The sequence below is a fragment of the Felis catus genome, chromosome B1, assembly GCF_018350175.1.
Source record: "Felis catus isolate Fca126 chromosome B1, F.catus_Fca126_mat1.0, whole genome shotgun sequence".
Classification (NCBI taxonomy): domain Eukaryota; kingdom Metazoa; phylum Chordata; class Mammalia; order Carnivora; family Felidae; genus Felis; species Felis catus.
The window spans coordinates 8,233,577-8,252,658 of NC_058371.1; the positions used below are offsets into that span (position 1 = coordinate 8,233,577).

The following is a 19,082-nucleotide window of genomic DNA, read 5'->3' on the forward strand; positions in this document are numbered from 1 at the left end:
AATAATCCCACTGTCAAGTAGAAAGTGGCCCGTTTTGTAGTCACTTATTTCAGAGCAAGATGATCTGAATACCATACATGTGCTTTTAATATTAACGTATCTGTTGACCCAAATAGAGACCCTTGGCAGTTAGTCTTTAAAACGTCATTCTGCTTACCTTCCCCAGAGTTAGAAGGAAAAATAAAATCTTGCTGAGCCAGGCACCTGCACAGGTGATCATTCCAGATGTAGTTTGTGGGGCAAGTCTTGTTTGCAGCCTGGCACCTTGGGGAGAGAGAGAGACACACGAATTAATAGTCTAACTGGTACGCAGAAGGGATCGTCTCTATTCTTACCGACGTATCGCAAAGCCAATGCATGCTTGTGAAGAAGCTTTACCATGACAGAAGGATGTATGAAGTGAAATGTGAATATTCCCTCTCAGACTACCCTCCTCACCCCCATGTGCGGCCAAATTCTAAGCCCAGCGGGGACCACTCTCGGTGGTGTGGTCTTGTATCACTTCCAGACTTTTATTGGGTTAAGGCAAGTACATTTACTTGTATAATCGCATAGTGGTTTAGCTTGTGTACAAATGGAATAACCTCTTCTATCACTCTGGAATTTCTTTCTTCCACTAAACGATATATTGTGGATATCTTCATAGGTTACATCATCATGTACTGTTACATCCACTGTTTAGTGGTGACACAGTAGTCCATCAAATGGATGTGCTATGAATCTCCGATTGGTAGCTAATGAAATTGCTTCCTACTTTTGGCTTTTTCAAATAATTCGATAGGAAACATCTTCATACATTTACCTTTACTGACCTTTCTTTTTTTAATTTTATTTTTTAACATGTATTCAGTTTCGAGAGAAAGAGACAGAGTGTGAGTGGGGGAGGGGCAGAGAGAGAGGGAGACACAGAATCCCAAGCAGGCTCCAGGCTCTGAGCTGTCAGCGCAGAGCCCGACGCAGGACTTGAACTCACGGACTGTGAGATCATGACCTGAGCTGAAGTCAGATGCTCAACCAACTGAGCCACCCAGGTGCCCCTTTCCTGATGTTTCTGAAACACAGATACCTATAACTATAAAGTGTCCGTTAATGCAAATTTCCACTCTACACTCCACCAGAAAGGCATCGAAGTCTTGTTAATGCTGCTGTTCTAGGTTTTCCTCCCTCTCTCCTTCCTTTTCTTCTATCCTCATTATTTCGGTAAAAGTTATGAACATACGGGCTTCAGTCAAGTACACCAAGTGCTCTTTTGCTGCAGCTGTCCCACTGTTGGCTAACTGGGCCACCTTCATGTTGACGCCTGTATGAAATGAGCCCTCTAGTTTGAAGCTTCTCTGGCATGAACAGATGTCACAGGCTCATCTTGCCCATTTTCCCCCTACCCCCAGAATCAGCCATTCTTTCAAGAGGCCCTAATGCTGCTTGTTGGAAAATGGCATTTGGGATTAGATCCGTTCAGTGACATCAGGTTACACTGACCTTTGCGGGGCACAGCACTAGAAAATGCGTGTATATCCCACAGAATGTCTCTGTAGGTAATGTTTACCCAAAAGAAGGATTCTTGGCTCCTAATATCCTAACTTAGAGTGTATATAAATCTCTTACTACCTAATTGTTCAGCTGAGGTTGGTGCAGGGGAAATAATTATACAATTATATCTTCCACACTCAGTATCGTGAACGACAGGTGACAGGAGAGTGTTGGGTTACATTCCAAACTGTTAGAACATAACATCATCTTCACAGGGCCACTGAGTGTAAGCAAACAGGACATGTGCTTTGGATGGTGCTAAGAAAAGTTTCAGAGGCCTACTGTGTGATGAGGTAATGACACATCTTTCGTTAAAAGACAGCCTGATGTCTTGAACAGCACCACAGAAAGGAATTTTTGAACAGTGTAAGCACATCTATATTTTGCAACCACTTTTTCCTGGACAACCACTTCTGAGAATTTATGGGAACTCTCCCACCCAGCAGTCTCTACAGGAGCCCCAAGACCCACAAAATCTCTACTGGTTCCATTCGGTATGATTGTTTCCCTAAAACACCTTCCCCACAGCACTGCGAATGGCAATGACTGTCTTATTCTTACCCCTCCTTCCTTGTGCCTTTCTTCAAGGGTCATGTCTCCAGCTTGATGAAAAACCATCTGTGATGGAAAGTTTTCTTGAATTTTATTTTTGATTTGTAACAAGTCTTTGAACGCTGTGTGCTATCTGCTTTCCCGTCTCATAAGCTAATTAATTTCTCATTCAGCATGCAAATAATCCAAGTAACCACATATAAAGCAACTGTGTGTTAACAACTATAATAACTGCTGGATGATCAAGGGAATAGCGTTTGAGCATTTTAGATCCTATCAAGATAGGATGTTCCTTTTCCTACAGATAGTTAAGTTATTTTGTAGGGGATTAGTTATGTTTGGGGTTTCCCTACAATACTTTATAATTCTTCCCATTTAAAACAATAAAAGATATGTTTGCAATGTATATTTTTGGAAATAGGTTATTGATTTTAAGTAAAAGATATGTGTACATATTTTTAGGAAAAAACAAACAGTCACAGAGCTATGTCCAAATACAATGTAACATTACTGAGGTTTTAAATGTACCCCTTTGACTTCATACTAATAACTTCCATTAAAATCTTTGTTACTAACAATCTTTATATTTTCTAAAGTATATATAAGAATATATTTGCCTTATATGCTACATGCGTTTTTATTTATAATTTTATTTTTTGAAACATTTATGTGATTTCAGTTAAAATTATGAGCAAATATATATTCAGAGGATTCATTCTGACCCTCGTCCTAAGCATGCTGATACTTTTTGTAGCCTTTTGTTTTCAGTGTTTCTTTCTGTAAATAAGGGAAAAGTACGTACGCATGTATATCTTTTCCTCCATTCTGTTACACAGAAGACAGCCTCTCTTACATGCTGTTCCAAACCTTGCTTTTCTTGTGAACAATATCCCCTGGGGAGCATTGTACTTTCCCGATAATTTTATGTATTCCCAAGAACAAGTCTCTACTTACCACATATTTTTGTCATTAGAATTTTCTTGGTTAATCACAAACCATTGTTCCACATAACATTTAGACAGTATCACTTTTCTAAAACAATATCCTTTTTTCCTTTATCTCCTTTCCAAAGTGTTGGTACCCTTCCATCAAATAAGATGCAGCTATGTTTGGTTACAGATTACTCTTCTGTAAGTGAAGAGAAGTCCATTTTGGCTGTATTGCCCTACTCTTGACATAGACGTGAGTGAAGTAACACACTCCCGTGTTGGTATCAGGAGGGCACAGCGCTGTGGTGGTTGCAGTAGAAGGGAATTTTCATTTTGCCAATACGTGATTTATACTGCCATTACCGAAACCCAGCATTCTCCCAGCTGTTAGCTGTAATCCACCAGTGGATCACAAATCAATTATAAGGGATGGGAAATGCATTCTTAATGTAAAAGAATGACATATAATAAAATACTACTAGAATGCACCCATAAAGATGGTTTCTGCAATTATATGCCACTTATGTATATGCATATATATTTGTAATATATGTAATATGCATATATTAACATGTATATATAAATATGCATGTATACACCCTCACACATACAACCTTCCCCCCTCTGCCACATGTGTGTATGTGAATATGGTAGCAATGTCAAATGCGTTCTTTTTTTACTTACAGTAGTTGATAAACACATGACTAAGCTATTTATTTTTTATGGAAAGAAGTATCCGGAGATCTAGAGATCCCCATCACTAGCCTAAGTGAGACTGGTCAGTAATGGGTTCTTTAACTGCAGGAGCGTGTGCTAACGTATCCGTGCTGAACTTTTAGTAGGTATACAAGATTGTGCACCCTAACTAGATACGAAAATAAAACATTTCCTATTTCCCACGAAGTGAGGAAAAAAGTAGAGTTTTCTAATATTTCACATTCTTAAAAATATAAGTTCAAAAATATGGACCATGTATAGAAACCAATGTAGGAATGTATTTCTGGAAATGTCACAACAAGGTATCTACTGTCTAGTTTTACAGAATGGTTTCATATAATCTGGCTACACTAGGCATTTTGACTTTGCACATTCATGTTGAGTAAAAATATAGTCTTCAGAATAACAATTTCAATTATGTTACACCTGAAGTGTTTTTGCTAAAGTAAACTTGATATTACTAATTATGCTTTGCTAAAGGTGAGCTAAATATTTTAAGTTCTAATATACTTAAAACTTCAATTTCTAGAAAAATGACTTTAGAAGCTTTGCCAAAAATAAGTAACTCCTACTTTTCAATGTTAACCTATTTTAATGTTGAAATTTGAAATCCTGCTAGATACCATTTAATTAAAGAAACATGTATCTGCATAGAATGCATTTTCATAATTATTAAATGAGGATCCCTACTCTAAAAGTGAATGGCAAGTTGTTAGCATTTAAAGCTTCTCATGTGAGAAAAAAGGAGACATAATTTCCAAAGTATTATTTTAGAATGAAAGAAAATGTTTTTACTGTGGATAGAGGGGTGAGCACAATTTACTTATCTTCTCCATATCTTAATCTCCAAAGCATTTTTATTCTATTGCGATATTTCTTCAAGTTCTGCACATTGATGTGTGTAAACACATTAAAACGTTTAAATAAATTAGTTATTTTGTACATTGTATTTATAAGATGATTCCGGGGCACATTTTGTCTCCAAAGCCAACGCTTATGCCATTACTTGTAAAGTAAATCTCGGTGGAAAATCACATGTAAATAAATGAACTTGCCTACTTTAACTTTCCCCCCGTACACATAACCATAGCCCCGTTTATATTTATGCAGATAAAAGACGCTTTTCTTAAAAATTCTTTCATTACTTCACTCCACCGGTTTGTTAGCTACTGCTAGTTAAGAGCAGAGAACAAAAGTGTAAGGGGATGTGTGTTACAGAATAATGGATTTAATGATCAAAATCGTTCTTATGTTGCCGTTGATCTCTCTCTTGAGATTTTCAAGGACGGATATGTCCTGTGCGTACTGGATGAGTTACTGATACTGGATGAGTTACTGGCTCTTGTGCCTGGGCCACTGCAGCGGACTGTTTTCTGCACACTGTTGTTTGGGTTTCTTTCAACTTCTCTACTCTTTGCCCCTTGAGTTTTTATATACTTGGAAATCTCCTGACCCCCCAAATCCGTATTTAAGGAATGCAGACACATTACCACCTTTTGTTTGGCATTACTGACAACTGAGCTGAATGTATTTCGTAATATATCTCTAAGTGAGAAACAATGAACGGCGTCTTGATTTGTATTAAACTACTACTGATCTACTTGACCAAATATCTCTTAAAATATTTCATAGATCATTCAAGATGAGTGTTAACATTAACTGAATACACATTCAACTTGTGGCACTCAATGGCTTTTTGAAATAGCACATTGTCTCTGTGACATGAACTGTGCTATTAATCAAGTACTCTCATTGGCATCTATTTTCGTAAGGTGTCTTCACAACAATGCAACTGATTAAAATTCTGATGAAAGTGTGGTACCTGTAATACAGTCGTGTTCCTTAAGTAGCAATCCTGCCTTAAATCTATTCAATGTGAAGTGTGATCCAGTAATATTCGTTTGAAAGCATGTGCTGTGGGCTCTCCTACATTTCTTCTGAGCATCTTGATATCATCCAATGAGCTAGCCAATAATATGCTCTGTACTCCATTAAGAAAACACAGAGGGGGCACTCTGACCATGTTAATACTTTGGATAAATACCCAAATACAGGTTTGGTTCCCTAAATGCCAACTGTTGCTGTCATCTGAACTTCACCCGCTAGGATTAGCAATCACTCAGACCTGTAATTATATTTGAAAGCATATCCACCCAGACCCTCCCAAGATTGCTGTCAGAGTAGCAGCTGCAAGGGCAACTCTTTTCTTTCACTCTCAGAGCCACACAGCCCTGGGGAAAAGACTGCAACAGTTTGATTTCCAAAGACTGAATTGTGTTGGTCTTGAGTTCTTGATGCATGGCCCTTGATTACACTTGACTATCTGATGCAAGGTATTAATAATAGGGGAATCTGGGGAATCAGGGTATGGAGTAGATGGGAATTCTTTATACCTTTCCCTCAGTTTTTCCATAAGCCCAAAACTTCTAAAAAAAAAAAAAAGGCTGTGCTTTCACCTGTTATTGTTCAGAAGACAGAAACCAGACAGTCCAAAGGTGGGTACACAGGTCAGCACGGTTAGCTTCCTGTTAGAAAAAATATGCTCCAGGCCTGGAAGCTCTTACCTGAGTTCCATGGCTAAATGGATTCATGTTAATCAGTGCTCATTCGAAGGGCTTAGACAATATTTAGATAGTAACGAGCTTTGTAAAAAGAAAAAAAGGATGAGCAGACCTATGAATTAAGGTTTCAGAAATAACTGCGTATGATCAGGAGAGTTTTCAACCTATCAAGAGGGGATTTTCAGGGCAGGACACAGATGCATGTTTTAAAACAGTGGAAAAGTAGTTTCTGGCCACCTGGAGCAAGACTTCATGTCCCAGTTTCACTGGCAGATGTATTGTCTCTGCATTTCTGTTCTGATGCAGTTTACTAACTGCATCATGCTACTCTATCTCTGTTTTTGGTAAAGCAAGAATGGAATGCATGATCTTGAAATGAAAAGGAAAGAAATAATTAAAAGGAGAAAATCAAAGCCTAATGGATATTCAAGCTTCTAAGCATTCAGACTGAGGATCTGTTATAGATTAATGAAGACACTGAGCCCTCAAGTTCTACATCAAAGGTTGCCAGGGCGATAAATTTGCTCTGTTCCTTGGAGAAGAGAGTCGTTCTCACACGAATGAAATTTTCCTTAATAAGCCCGGGTAACTCTAACTTCTTAGAGGCAAATATGTTTTATTTTGTGTCTTAGTAAACAATGTTGACAACTTCGTAAAAGAAATGAAAACCAGTAAACAAATAAAAATGAATGAGCCTTCAAGCTAGAGTTTTCCATTTTCTCTTTTTTCACCCCTTCTTTTCCTCCGTTACCACATCATGGCTCTCCCCCAAAGACTGGCAGAACCTCTTTATCAGGTTGAAATCATACATATTTCTCTTTTGTATTCATTAAAAAAATCCAAGGTACCCTGGCTGTGCTGAGCATGCTCTTGTCACTCCCCTACCAAAACACTCCACATGCTCCCCAATACCTCCACAGGAAGGGTGAAACTCTCTAGGCTGGTACCCAAAGCTTCCTAAGCACAGCCTTAGCACTGCCTTCTTAATTGAATCTCCGATGGCCTTCTTCCATTAACACCCAATCCTCGTCGATTCAATTCTCATGGATTTATTGTCCCCAGAATGTGCTATTTCCTTTAGGAACCCTTTAGGAACATTGTCAGTGATAACCAATTAACCAATGAATTTACCACTGGGTAGAATTCATTTCATGGCACTTATGTTTCAAATGTGACATCTCTCTCCTTTGATTTTACTCTCTTCCTAGTATGTAGTATATTGCTTCCCTATAGTCTGTATCGTAGAATAAACATGAATATTCATTCACTCACTCATTCATTCATTCATCCATACAATGGAATACTACACAGGTATTTAATGAACAAAGGGGGCCTAGAGACCTCAAAATGATTACATCTCTAAAACATCATGTTCAGAGAAAAAAGTACTGTCACCATTTTAACATATTTTAAACAATGCCGTACTATACATTCTTTTGTCTTATAAAAATGGAAGAGCATGAATGAGGATACAATTTTCAATCAGTGGTTACCTCTGGCAAGGAAGGGTGCTGAATGGTGACCATGGCTTTGGGTTGTTGTCTTGAGTGAGTATGACAGAATTGGGGTGGAGGGATATGTCGTTTTTGCATTTTTTTTGTTCTTTCCTATATGTTTGAAGGGTTTTTTGTTTTTAATGTGAAGAAGTTAAAAATGTAGTCATGACTGCATCCCCAAAGGAATGGATTGACTCCAAATTTAGTCTGAATCTCTGGTTTGCCACTCTTGAGTTGTGCGATGTTGGGGCAAATGACCTAATCCCCCTGATTCAGTTTCTCATATGTAACTGGGAATTCCACTCCCTTGTTTCTTCTTCCTCCTTCTCAAAGTGGTTGTGCAAGATAGGGTATTACTAAGTGTTACCTCCGTTTCATGTCCTTCAGATAAGGGAGTCCGTCACAGTAACTCATGAGCTTTTTCTAAGACTTGATCTTCTGACCACTTCTTTGTTCCTTGAATTCTTGTTTGGCTTTTGCAATATCCTTTGGATTCTGTAGTAACTAGTTTTGAATCCCTGATTTTTCTGACTGTTCTCAGTCTCTGCACAGACTATTATTTCTCCCAGTTTCTTAGATATTGATATTCTGCATACTGCCAGCTGCTGCTGCTTTTTTTACTGTCTCTTTTTCCTCGGTTGGGCTCATCTCTTCCAACGCTCTATCAGCTTCGTGCTGGCAGTGGCCACCTTAGCGCCCTCCCAGCTCCAGATCCTACCGCCTTGCAAACATTTCTCTTTGATTTCCTAGAGATGCCACTCTTCCTGTGAACACGTGTTCCCTGTCTTGGTGAATACTGTCCATGCACTGCATCCTCAACTTCTGCCTCTGTTCTCCTGTACATGCCATGCCCAAGTTGTGACTTTCTCAAAATTGTCTCTCCATCTCTTTTCTTTCCATCCCCATTTCCACCGCCTTGGTTCCTACCCTTGTTGCTTCTCTATGAGATTATTTCAGAAGCTTCTTCTCCAGTTTTTCCACCTCTTGTTTTGGGACTCAATCTACCTACTATGGTGCTATCCATGTTTTTTCTTTTATTACACTGCCATCCAGATGTTCTTCCTATAATATACAATGTAAATATCATGGGTCATACATGTATCTCTTAATGGCTCCTGAGAGACTTGAAGACAAAGTCCATCCTTGGCATGGCAGATGCAGTTCTCTGTACCTCTGCAGACGCGGGCATCTTGTGTGTGACGGGAGGGATGCAGCCCGCCTTCTTCCTCTGCCTCACCAGCTCATGTCCCGTGTGCATCTTTCTGACTCACGGGATTTCTCTAGAGGAGTGAGCCTGTCTACCTTCCTCTCTCTCTAACCTACCATAATAGCAATACCAAGTAGATACACAATAAGTGTTTGATGAACGACTCAATAAAGCAGAGCACAGTGTACATTTATGTACTTATTATATTAGAAATACTTGTGTTTGTACTCTGGCACAGAGCGGTTTTAGTTAAGGAATTATCCATTTTTTAAAATATCCCTCATCTAGGATGGTGTGACACACATGTAAGACTCAAATATCTCATGAATGAATAGACACTACTTCTGTCAAGTAAAAAAAAAAAAATCTCTGGCATCACTTCTTAACTACAAATGATTCCCTCCATAGAAAGAGACCCTCCATGTAAGGGGCCATGGGAATCCATGGAGTTCAAGCTAAAGGAGAATATAGGAGGAAATAATTGGAAGGAAAGAAAATAATCCATGAGAACATCAACATGAATATTGATATCTAACCACTTCTAGAGAGAATATCTTCTACCTCTGGACTTTCTGACGTATCTTGGTATTGATATTGAGACTTGAAAGTTGTTTTGTTTTTGTTTTTGTTTTTTTTTAATACTATAAGATACTGGGGGAGAGCGTGGGTTTAAGAGATGAAAAGACTTGAATCTGTATTTTTTTCTGGCACTTTTCTTAGCTGTTCAGCTTTGTTATGTGCTGATTAACACTTCTAATACTCCATTTTCCCATTTGTAGAGTGTAAAAATAGCAGCCCAAGTTTATTGAATGCTCACCGTCAGGCATCAGGCACTGTGCCAAGACCGGGCAGGTGTCACTGAGTATAAATGTCACTGCATCCCTATGTGTTGGATGTTGTCCTCTTTCTTCTCCTTATTACTCTTATTCTATTTACTCTTCTACGATATCGGACTAATGAAATGTCACTGAAGAGGTTAATTGTGAGGATTAGGTTATAAATGTGACACTGCATTTTTGAATGTAACATTTGAATTTATGTTTTGTACATGAAGAAAATGAATCACAAAAAGTTGACCAAAGGTAGTGAAACTCACAGCAGAAAATGAGTTTTGTAATTGGGAAGCTGCTTGCAGTGTGCACTATTTCCCCCCTGTGCTCTGTGGTGTGGACCATCCATGAGGCCACCTAGCAGGGTTAGGATGAGCACGTGGCGGTGTGTGGCAGGTGCCTGGTGCATGGTAACGTTTTGTAAAATCATAATGGTGATAATTGTACAGACAGAACACGTGTCGTCCCTCCCTGACTGTGCGCATGCTCGGATCCTCCCTCCTCGACTCCGCGCATGCTCAGATCGTCCCTCCCTGACTGCGCACACGAGTTCTGATTGTCCCTCCCTGAGTGCACACGCTGTGAGGTCAGAATCAGCCAAGCCCGTGCCTATCCTCCCTCACACTACCTTGGAGGGTTCTCAGCCTGTTTTAGAGTCTCAATAGTTTTTTATGGACAACTCACTTTATGAAAGATTCATTTATTTACTGAATTATACTTCTTCATAAATAACCTGGAACAAATGGTCTGCTACTCATTTAATCTCCTAATAATGGGACTTGAGCGCCATGCACCTGAGAAAGGCAAGTCTTGTCTTTGTCCCAACAGTGGTTGGTAAGAGCGCAGGGGTTGGGCAGAGCTGGGGCCACTGCTGGGAAATTTCGAACTCTATACAAATGAGGGCTGGGAGGCCCTCCCTGCTGGGGAGTCTTGAGAATCTTAAAATATTTGACTTTGTTATCATGAAAATTTTAAGGAATCTACCATTTTAAACCTATGTGAATTTCAAAATTATAGTTAATAAAATAGGTCTGTTGCTCTTGGCTTTTCAAAACTCTTATTTTGTTGAGAAGTAAGGGGCATATGATAAAATGCTTGTATTTTAAGTTCAGTTTTTTACACATGTAGGTACCCATGTAACTATTACCATAATCAAAATATGGAACATGTTTATCACCCCAAAGTTTCCTTTTGCTCCTTCCAGTCAATCTCCACCATCTATATCTTGAGGCAACTCCCAAAATGCTTTCTCTCAGTCTAGGTTCTATTTGTCTTCTCTAGGGTTCATGTAAATTGAATCATATAACATGTAGTTTTTAGTCTAGCTTGTCTTACTCAGCTTGATGTTCTGAGACCCATTCATGGTGGGCGTGTCAACAGTTCATTTGTATTATATTGCTCAGTAATGTTCCACTGTATGGATATACCACAGTTTGCTTATGCATCCACCTTTGATGGGTATTTGGGTTGTTTCTAGTTACTGGCTAATGAAGCTTCTGTGGACATTCATATGCAAGTTATTGTGTGCAAATATGTTTTTAGATGACTTAGGGATGATATCAGAAGTGTATTATTTAAGTTGATAAGAGTCTGCCAAAATATTTTGCCAAGCGGTTATGCCGTTTAACATTCCCATTAGTGACATATGAACATAGCGCCATATCGTCTCCACTATTAGCTTTTGTCATTTCTTTTTAATTTTGGCCATTGTGGTGGCAATTCCTGCTATTTTTAACAAATGGTTTTGTCACATGGCTTTATCTCATCATATTAAGTTGCCATGACAGTTTTTAATTAAATTGAAGGCCACACTTCACAATAAGTGGAGACCGACATTAAAAAAAAGAGAGAAACAGAAAAGAAAGAAGTATCTGTGTATACCATGGGTGGTAGCAAGGCATGCATTCACAATGGGGGCAGTATCATTGGCAAGGGAGTAAAAACTAGTTATTGGAGAGGAGGAATCTTAAATGTTGCAGTGGTTTTTGTCTCTCCAAAACCCAGGAAAAGCTTTTGAACCAGTAAATTCTATTGGGTTTTATGGGTTGTCACATGAGCAGGACTGGCACCGAAGATATCCAGAGTCTTTGCAAGATAAGGGCTATGAGATTATAGTGAACGGAGGGCTGTCACTGAAGGACTTTCTCTGAATTGAGTGCTCAATCTCAAGGTCACAGAGCAGCAGCTGCCTGTGTGGGCATGTTGGCTGCCTTGGGACTGCTGCCAATGGTTGATCCCTGGTGTTTTGTGTGTGACGTGAGCTTAGGGAATTAAGTAAAAGTAGTTTTTATTTTATTATTTAATTCTCCAGAAGTTATTCAAGCCATTAGTGTGTCAAATGCTGAGAAGAAAAAGGTGGTGACACTAAGTAAGCATCCAGCAGTTATAGAAGTTACAAGTTGTTTTCTCACGTGATGTGGAAGTTAAGTTCTCTAAAAAATGTTACATAAATTATTTAAAAAATTATCCTTCTTTTCCTGGAACGATAATTATTTGGAATGTTTTCTTTAAAAATACATTCATATCATTATATATTTATATCAATTGGTACTTTCCATATGTAATATGATATATTACCACTATATTAGTAAATAACTTACCTTAAAGGTTTGTCAGCAAATACTGTGTAATAAAATTATGTTTGATGTTCATGGCTTTTATGTTTTTAATTTAACTTTTAACTATAAATTTTTTTTGTCATTTTTACTCCTACATTGCACTAAAAAGCTTTCTATTGCGAGGCCCTATTGCTCAGGGGTTAGAGCACTTGTCTTGTAAAAAGCTTTCTACTTCCTTTTTTTATGTATAAAGCCCAAATATACATATAATACCTAAAGCTATAAGAATAGGTCTATGGTATTAAAACTTTATGAGGGAGGTGATTACAAAAAAGGTCTGCAAAAGGATCCTTAGGGGGTGATAATGAAAAAAGAGTTGGCTGCTACTGTAATAAATGAGAGTGTTTTAAAATAATGTTCTGTTTTACTCTTACAGTTATATATAACTACATGTAAGCTTATACAGTTAATTTAAATATATACACTATATATGCTATATGCCTATTACATAAACAGAGATATTGCACCCATACAGATTCATGTGTGTACTGACGTGGAATGTGAAATGCATTTTTTTTTATTGTAGACCGTGGTAAAAAAAAAAACAACACAAAACAACAACAACACTAGAAAACATGAGGAGATGGATGAATCAGACATGGATCTTAACGGTAATGGTAAGTCTGCCTTTTACTGACTATCGCTTAGATGCCAGGCACTGTGCTAAGCACCATAGTCAGTGTTTCATTCATTCCTCTTTACTTTGTGCTTTCACATATAAGCAAACTGAAGTTCAGACACATGAAATAACCCAACCTTAGAAAGCGAGTTGGTGGCCAACCTGAATTCGGCTCAGACCTGGCTCACTGTGAGGCACAGGCTTGATTTGCTCTTTCTGTCTCTTCTTGCCTTCAACAGCATTTACGTTACATGAATAAGTTGTATGAATAAGCAATGGTGAAAATCTGAGCGAAACATGCAAATGCTACAAAATTGCAGATACAGAAGTGATGGGATATTAACAAACACTGGCTGATCAGTGGAGTGTATTGTTTCGCTCCTAACTCTGGAGTGTGATGACCTGCTTCATCTGTACAATGAAGCTACACCACTATCAACTTCAGAGATGCTTTTTGGGAGGGTTCAGGGAGACAGTGCATATGAAGGGCTGAAAGTACAGTAATGACTCAGTAATTTTCAAGCATTATTCGCTGGAGACTGTGGAGGGTACAAACCTACCTGAAATGCTCACCATCCAGTTGCACACTTGCCGTATTTATGGAGCCCTACAAACCCATGCGAGGACAAGGCAAATACAGTAATTGCTATGGGCATTCAGGAAGCAAGGGAGGCTTGCATTTGGGCAAGACAGATGTAGGACCGAGACCTTTCCCGAACTCTGAGAAGTGGACAGGGCTTTGGGAAGGCAGGAAAAAAAGGGAATTTATTGTAAGCCAGGGCCAGAATAGAAAGGACAAACAGAGCAGGAAATGAGTTTGGTGTTCAGGGAATAAGACTTGGTGAAACCCAGCCCTGGTGAGAAATGAGAAGCGAAACAAGAAAGGAAGGCTGATTACAGGACAAGGAGGTGAGAAATCTGTGCTCAGTTCTTTGAGCAGCTGAAAGCCACCGACAGTTTCTGGTCACATGAAGGAAGTGAGGCCTTTTAAAGCTTACTTGTGACATTACACAGGAGCTGGAGAAAGTTCTGGCATGAGAAAACGGGTATCGACACCGCTGCATTAGATGAGGTCTGCATGCAGGATGATGTGAGCCAGGATGGCAGTGATAGAAAGGAACTACATGTATATAGGTTGGAGCAAATATCTCCCGTCTCCCCCATCCCCCCAAATAAAATCAGGACAAAAAAGCAAATGACAACCGTGTGATTTCAAGGCCTCAAAGAATATGAGAGAAAAGTGCTATGAATAACGTAGAAATAAACAGAATTAATCTTTGAGTTTTGTACCTATGATATCTGATACAAACAGCACTAGAGGAGATGTAGATATATTTTAAGTCAGTCTTAAACCATAATGTTGGGGACAGCCAGCACGGGGATAATGGCCGAGGTGCTGAGAACGGACGAGTGGCCACAGGGGCTAGGGGTGCGACTTTCTGAGCTGCGTGGGTGAACTCGCACACACGAAAACTTTGGGGGGTACTCGTCCTCCTGTATGGTGGCATCAGTTTATTTACAGAAGCCTGTAAGACCTTTTTGTTCTCACGTGGAGGACAGACTTCACTCAAATGATGCTATCCTTAGTTTAAGTGTTCCTGGAAAGATCAGGCCTCCTATCTGCCGTACTAAGTAAAGCAGGAATGGGGAAAAATGCTCTCAGCATCTCACATTTATTGTCATGTCCCCTAAAATGCAAGGCTACACTTTTTTTGGTAATATATATGTTTGCCCCTCAATTTATTGAACAGTTTGTTATAGATGTCGAAGTTCAGTAAATTTTATTCACATGCATTGGATATCCTAAAGATCAAAGAGCCGAATCCTCATTTTGGGGTAGCGAGCTGAAAAGTTCCTAGATTTTTGATGATGATGCATAATGATTCAGTCTACACTATTCATAGAGTCCACACCTGATGCCTCTCCAGCCCCTTCTATGTGATCTAATGCAGCAAATGCCGCCATTTACGAGCCTAAAAAATTTGATGAGAATGGAATTTGAGTAACAAATGGTACTTTGAATGTTAATTTGGGATAACAGTAAGAGAAAATTCTTTCAGGTAATTCATCAGTATTTCAATATTCAATCCTGGCTGAAATAAACAATACGAACAGATAGAGAAAAACAACTGAGATTGAAAAAAGACAAGTGAATGCTCATAGATGTAAAATAATCTTTTCCTATTTACTTTTTGTTTGGGACCAAAAATCTTACCGAGGCTTAAATGTTTTTAGCTGTAAAAACGTCACTTATGAGTTCGCACACTTGATTTCATGGAAGTTAGATCAATTAGGCTAAATTACTTATAAGAGGAATATTGGGGGGATGTGTGTCACTCCATAGAAATACTTGCTTTATACTGTTAACTAGATGGTCTATACGAAGGGCTTCCTGGTTTGAGTTTGACTTTGTTTTCGTGGTGCACTCTCCAATCTGTCTTTTGCATTTGATGCAAAGTATATTATAGCAAGTTTCACAAAAGTTCTTTTGATAAACTGTGCTTACTTGAAAATAATTTTATATAGTAGAGGATGCAGAAAAATAGATTTAATTCATACTCACTGTGGTGGTGTTGCTGGCAGGGAACGTCTAATAATTGAATGAACTTGTCTGTAAACGTCCAGTTTAGACATGCATCGGCAGGAAGTGTGATTGGCAAAACTGATTGTTACTGGTTTGGGGCCTTGAGAGAGAGGCACTGTAATTTCAAACAACTACAAAGAAGGGACAAAAAGAAGAAAAAATTATATAGATGCTAGAAAGCATTTTTATGGTAAATGTCGGAGTCCAAAAGAAGTGAGATTAATTATGATAGGTAGTGCTTCGTGATATATGCAGGACGCAAAAGTTGTTTCATGATTATGACATAAAAACCATTTTGCTTCAAATCAGTAAGTATCCTTTATCAGAATAATAAATAGTCCATATGCTTCTCTTGTGTTACTACTGTAAAGCATATTAGAATTTTGATAACCGGCTAATGATTATGGAGCAGAGATGCAAGGGACCAGGGTGTTCGGGGGAAAAAGCATTTTTTCGGAGTCCTCGATTATTCCAGGGGTTATTAAAAAGTGGCACAGATATAAATATCTTTCTTTCTATGAGAGTAAACAGCTGTTGGCCACACAACCTAGAGATCTTTGGTTAAGTCTTATTCTATGTAAACTGAATACAGAGACATAAAATACATAGATGTGAAATCGATTTTCATTCCAAACTAAATTTCCACCTCAAAGTAGTTTTACATTTGTACGAGATAATCTTATGAATTTATTAGGTTTAAAAGAAAATAAACACATTCATCACTTAGTAGATAAAGCTTTGTTTCTGCTCTTTTGTCACAGGCATTATGAAAATAATAAGCTTAAAATAAGGTAAGACATGATACGTGGTTGTGGGTTAGAGTCTGAAAATTTAAAGTCCCATTCCGAATGCCTTGTTTATGGGAACTTCAATTCATCTCTTCCTTCGCCAAAGTCAGTGTTTTAAGTTGAATTTACAAATAAATTAATGGTTAAGTAAAACTGAGTGGATTTAAATTCTTAAGTTTCTTAAATTCTAATTGATCAGGGGCTCCCGGGTGGCTCAGTTGGTTAAGCATCTGACTTCGGCTCAGGTCATGATCTCACTGTTCCCAAGTTCGAGCCCCACGTTGAGCTCTGTGCTGACAGCTCTGAGCCTGGAGTCTGCTTCAGAATCTGTGTCTCCCTCTCTGTCTCTTCCTCTCCCCTGCTCGTGCTCTGTCTCTCTCTCTCAAAACTAAATAAACATTTAAAAAATTTTTAAAAAATCTAACTTCTCAATAATCATGGTAAAAGTGAAGTCCTGGCCATTATGTGCTTGATAAGATCCGTCTGTAGTAAGAGGACGATAGCTGAATGGCTTTGGTGTTACTGTCTTTCTGGCAATCTGAGCAGGGCTAAAAATGATGACAAACCCCAGAGCCTTGTGATCTGGCCCCTCACTGTCCTTCCAAGCCAACACTTGAAGATCATTGGAAATCTTCAGGGAATCGAATTAGTTGCCCATTTAGTCCTACAGGGAGATTTATGGACATGCAATTTGAAGGATGAAACACAGAGATACCTAAATTATAAAATGCACATTTTCTACATTTGAAATACATTTATTGTATAGTCATTGAAAAATTCAGCTACTTTGTTAGCACAGGTGCCTTAGGAGGAAGGGGCACAAGGCCACACCCCAACAGGGCAGTTTTATTACCAACCCCACTTGTAAGTTGTGTAAACTTGGAAAAGTCATTTAACTTATCTAAGCTGTATATTTCTTTAAAAATCAGTCAAGTTGAGGAAACATCTGACCCACTCACTGTCCATGGGATGGTTATAAAAATGACATACGTTAACGTCAATGAGTGTGATATGCGTACTGATTGCTGTATTTTTTATATTTTGCACATATTCTCAAGATTCTAGATCTCCTCCAGAATACTGCCCATGATACACAGATAAATCTCAACATATGACCTCAACATATTCCAGTATTATGGCTTTGACCAGTCACTTCTCTAAAAGGACATTCGTTTATGCAGATTGGAAGACACCTTTTACTAGGTGAAAGGTCACCCTGGTAGAAATCCTTTGCACTAGGTAAAACTATTTTAAGAGACAGACTTCTGCAGTGTCTATATATACTACAGTTTTTCTTCTTCTTATCGCATCTCTGGACCCTAACATAGAACCAGTGGAACAGAAGAAATGTATGTTTCATAAACTACTTATTCAATTTTTATATGTATAAAATTTAAAAATTATGTAAACCTTGTGTAATGGTAGAAATGGTAGGATGCACAGGCTGGCTGACAAAATCCTAAGAACTTGGGTCTACCAGGCAGTTGGATTTGTGTCTAGAGCCTAGGACAGACACTTCAAAGCCATCGATATGAAAGCCCTTCTTGACATCCTGGACCCCGATGAGATTACTTGGTGAGATCACTCTGAATCAAGGGGAAAATGTCTGACAGAAGCCTGGGGAACAGGTGCATCATGAAGGGGTGGAAAAGGCAAATAGTAACTATGTCTGGGAAGAAGAAGGAATGAAGACGCAGAGCCAGGAGGGCTTACTGGTAGACCAAGAGAAGCCAAAGGAAGACAGGAGACAGGAGAGCTTCAGAAAGGCGTGTGTGGTCACAGGGCCCGATGTCTTGGGGGAATGAAGCCTTAGGACAGGTCTACAGATGGGACGGGGTAGCAGAGCAGCTCTGGGCCCTGTGGGGGGTCGGGCTGTGGGACCGGAGCAGGGCGGGGCAGGGGGTGAAGACAGACCTCTGGGGATCAGAGGAAAAGCGCTCAGTGGGCTCAGGCCAGGGGAGCGGTGTTTGCTTACAGAACGCATGGAATCACTTGGGGATCTGGCACTGTCTCCAGTGACAGACGGCAGCCCGGGGGCCTGAGAGGGACGGGGGAGGTGCGGTTTGAGACCCCGCTGCTGTGCAAGCTTGCCTGATGTTCCCCGCCCTCAGGGACTGCTACCTCCCAGAGGCCACCCTGGCAAGGTTTCCCAAGGGCAAAGAGAAGTCTGTCCCCTCCAGCCACTGCTGGGGGGATGACATCCACAGTCAGGACCCGCCCTGGAGTCCCAAGTGTACACTTAGGAACTGGGGCTTTGAAGAATGTTCTAGTGGGAGGGGAACACTCTTCTGCATTAAGAAAGCATCTTCCTGGAAAAAAAAAAGCCTGGCTGTACACTTCCAAGGGGTGGAAGAGATTGGGGTCTGTGAACTCACTCACTAAAGGCACAAAGGGACAGGTAAACAGGCAGTAAAAGAAAATCGCTGTTAGAGAACTCTTTTTTCCTGCTAAGTACTACAACTACATTCATAAGTACAACTACAATCATAAGTATTAAAAGTACAGTAGAACGTGAGAGAAAAATTTACTTGTGAAATAAATAAAACCCCCAAATTTTAATTACTTATGTTTCATTTCTCTTATTTGGGTCTAGGCAGGCAACTGGGCAGCGAAATTCAGTTAATTTGGGTGAAAGGAATAAATAGGCTGAA

At 39.3% G+C, this 19,082-nt stretch overlaps 1 protein-coding gene and 1 long non-coding RNA gene across 4 annotated transcripts in view; one reads left to right on the forward strand and one right to left on the reverse strand.

Annotated features, from left to right (window-relative positions):
• LOC111560083 overlaps positions 1-19,082 on the forward strand; it is an 87,517-nt gene that overhangs the window by 58,979 nt on the left and 9,456 nt on the right. For all 3 annotated transcript variants that reach the window (XR_006596244.1, XR_006596243.1, XR_002741589.2), the window contains exon 2: positions 12,967-13,057. This is a non-coding gene — a long non-coding RNA (uncharacterized LOC111560083). The remainder of the gene's footprint in view (positions 1-12,966; positions 13,058-19,082) is intronic.
• VEGFC (vascular endothelial growth factor C) overlaps positions 1-19,082 on the reverse strand; it is a 110,300-nt gene that overhangs the window by 4,100 nt on the left and 87,118 nt on the right. The window contains exons 4-5 of the mRNA XM_023252311.2: positions 15,623-15,774; positions 158-264 (exon numbers count right to left, since the gene is read on the reverse strand). Of these exons, the coding sequence (XP_023108079.1) occupies positions 158-264; positions 15,623-15,774 (259 nt within the window). The remainder of the gene's footprint in view (positions 1-157; positions 265-15,622; positions 15,775-19,082) is intronic.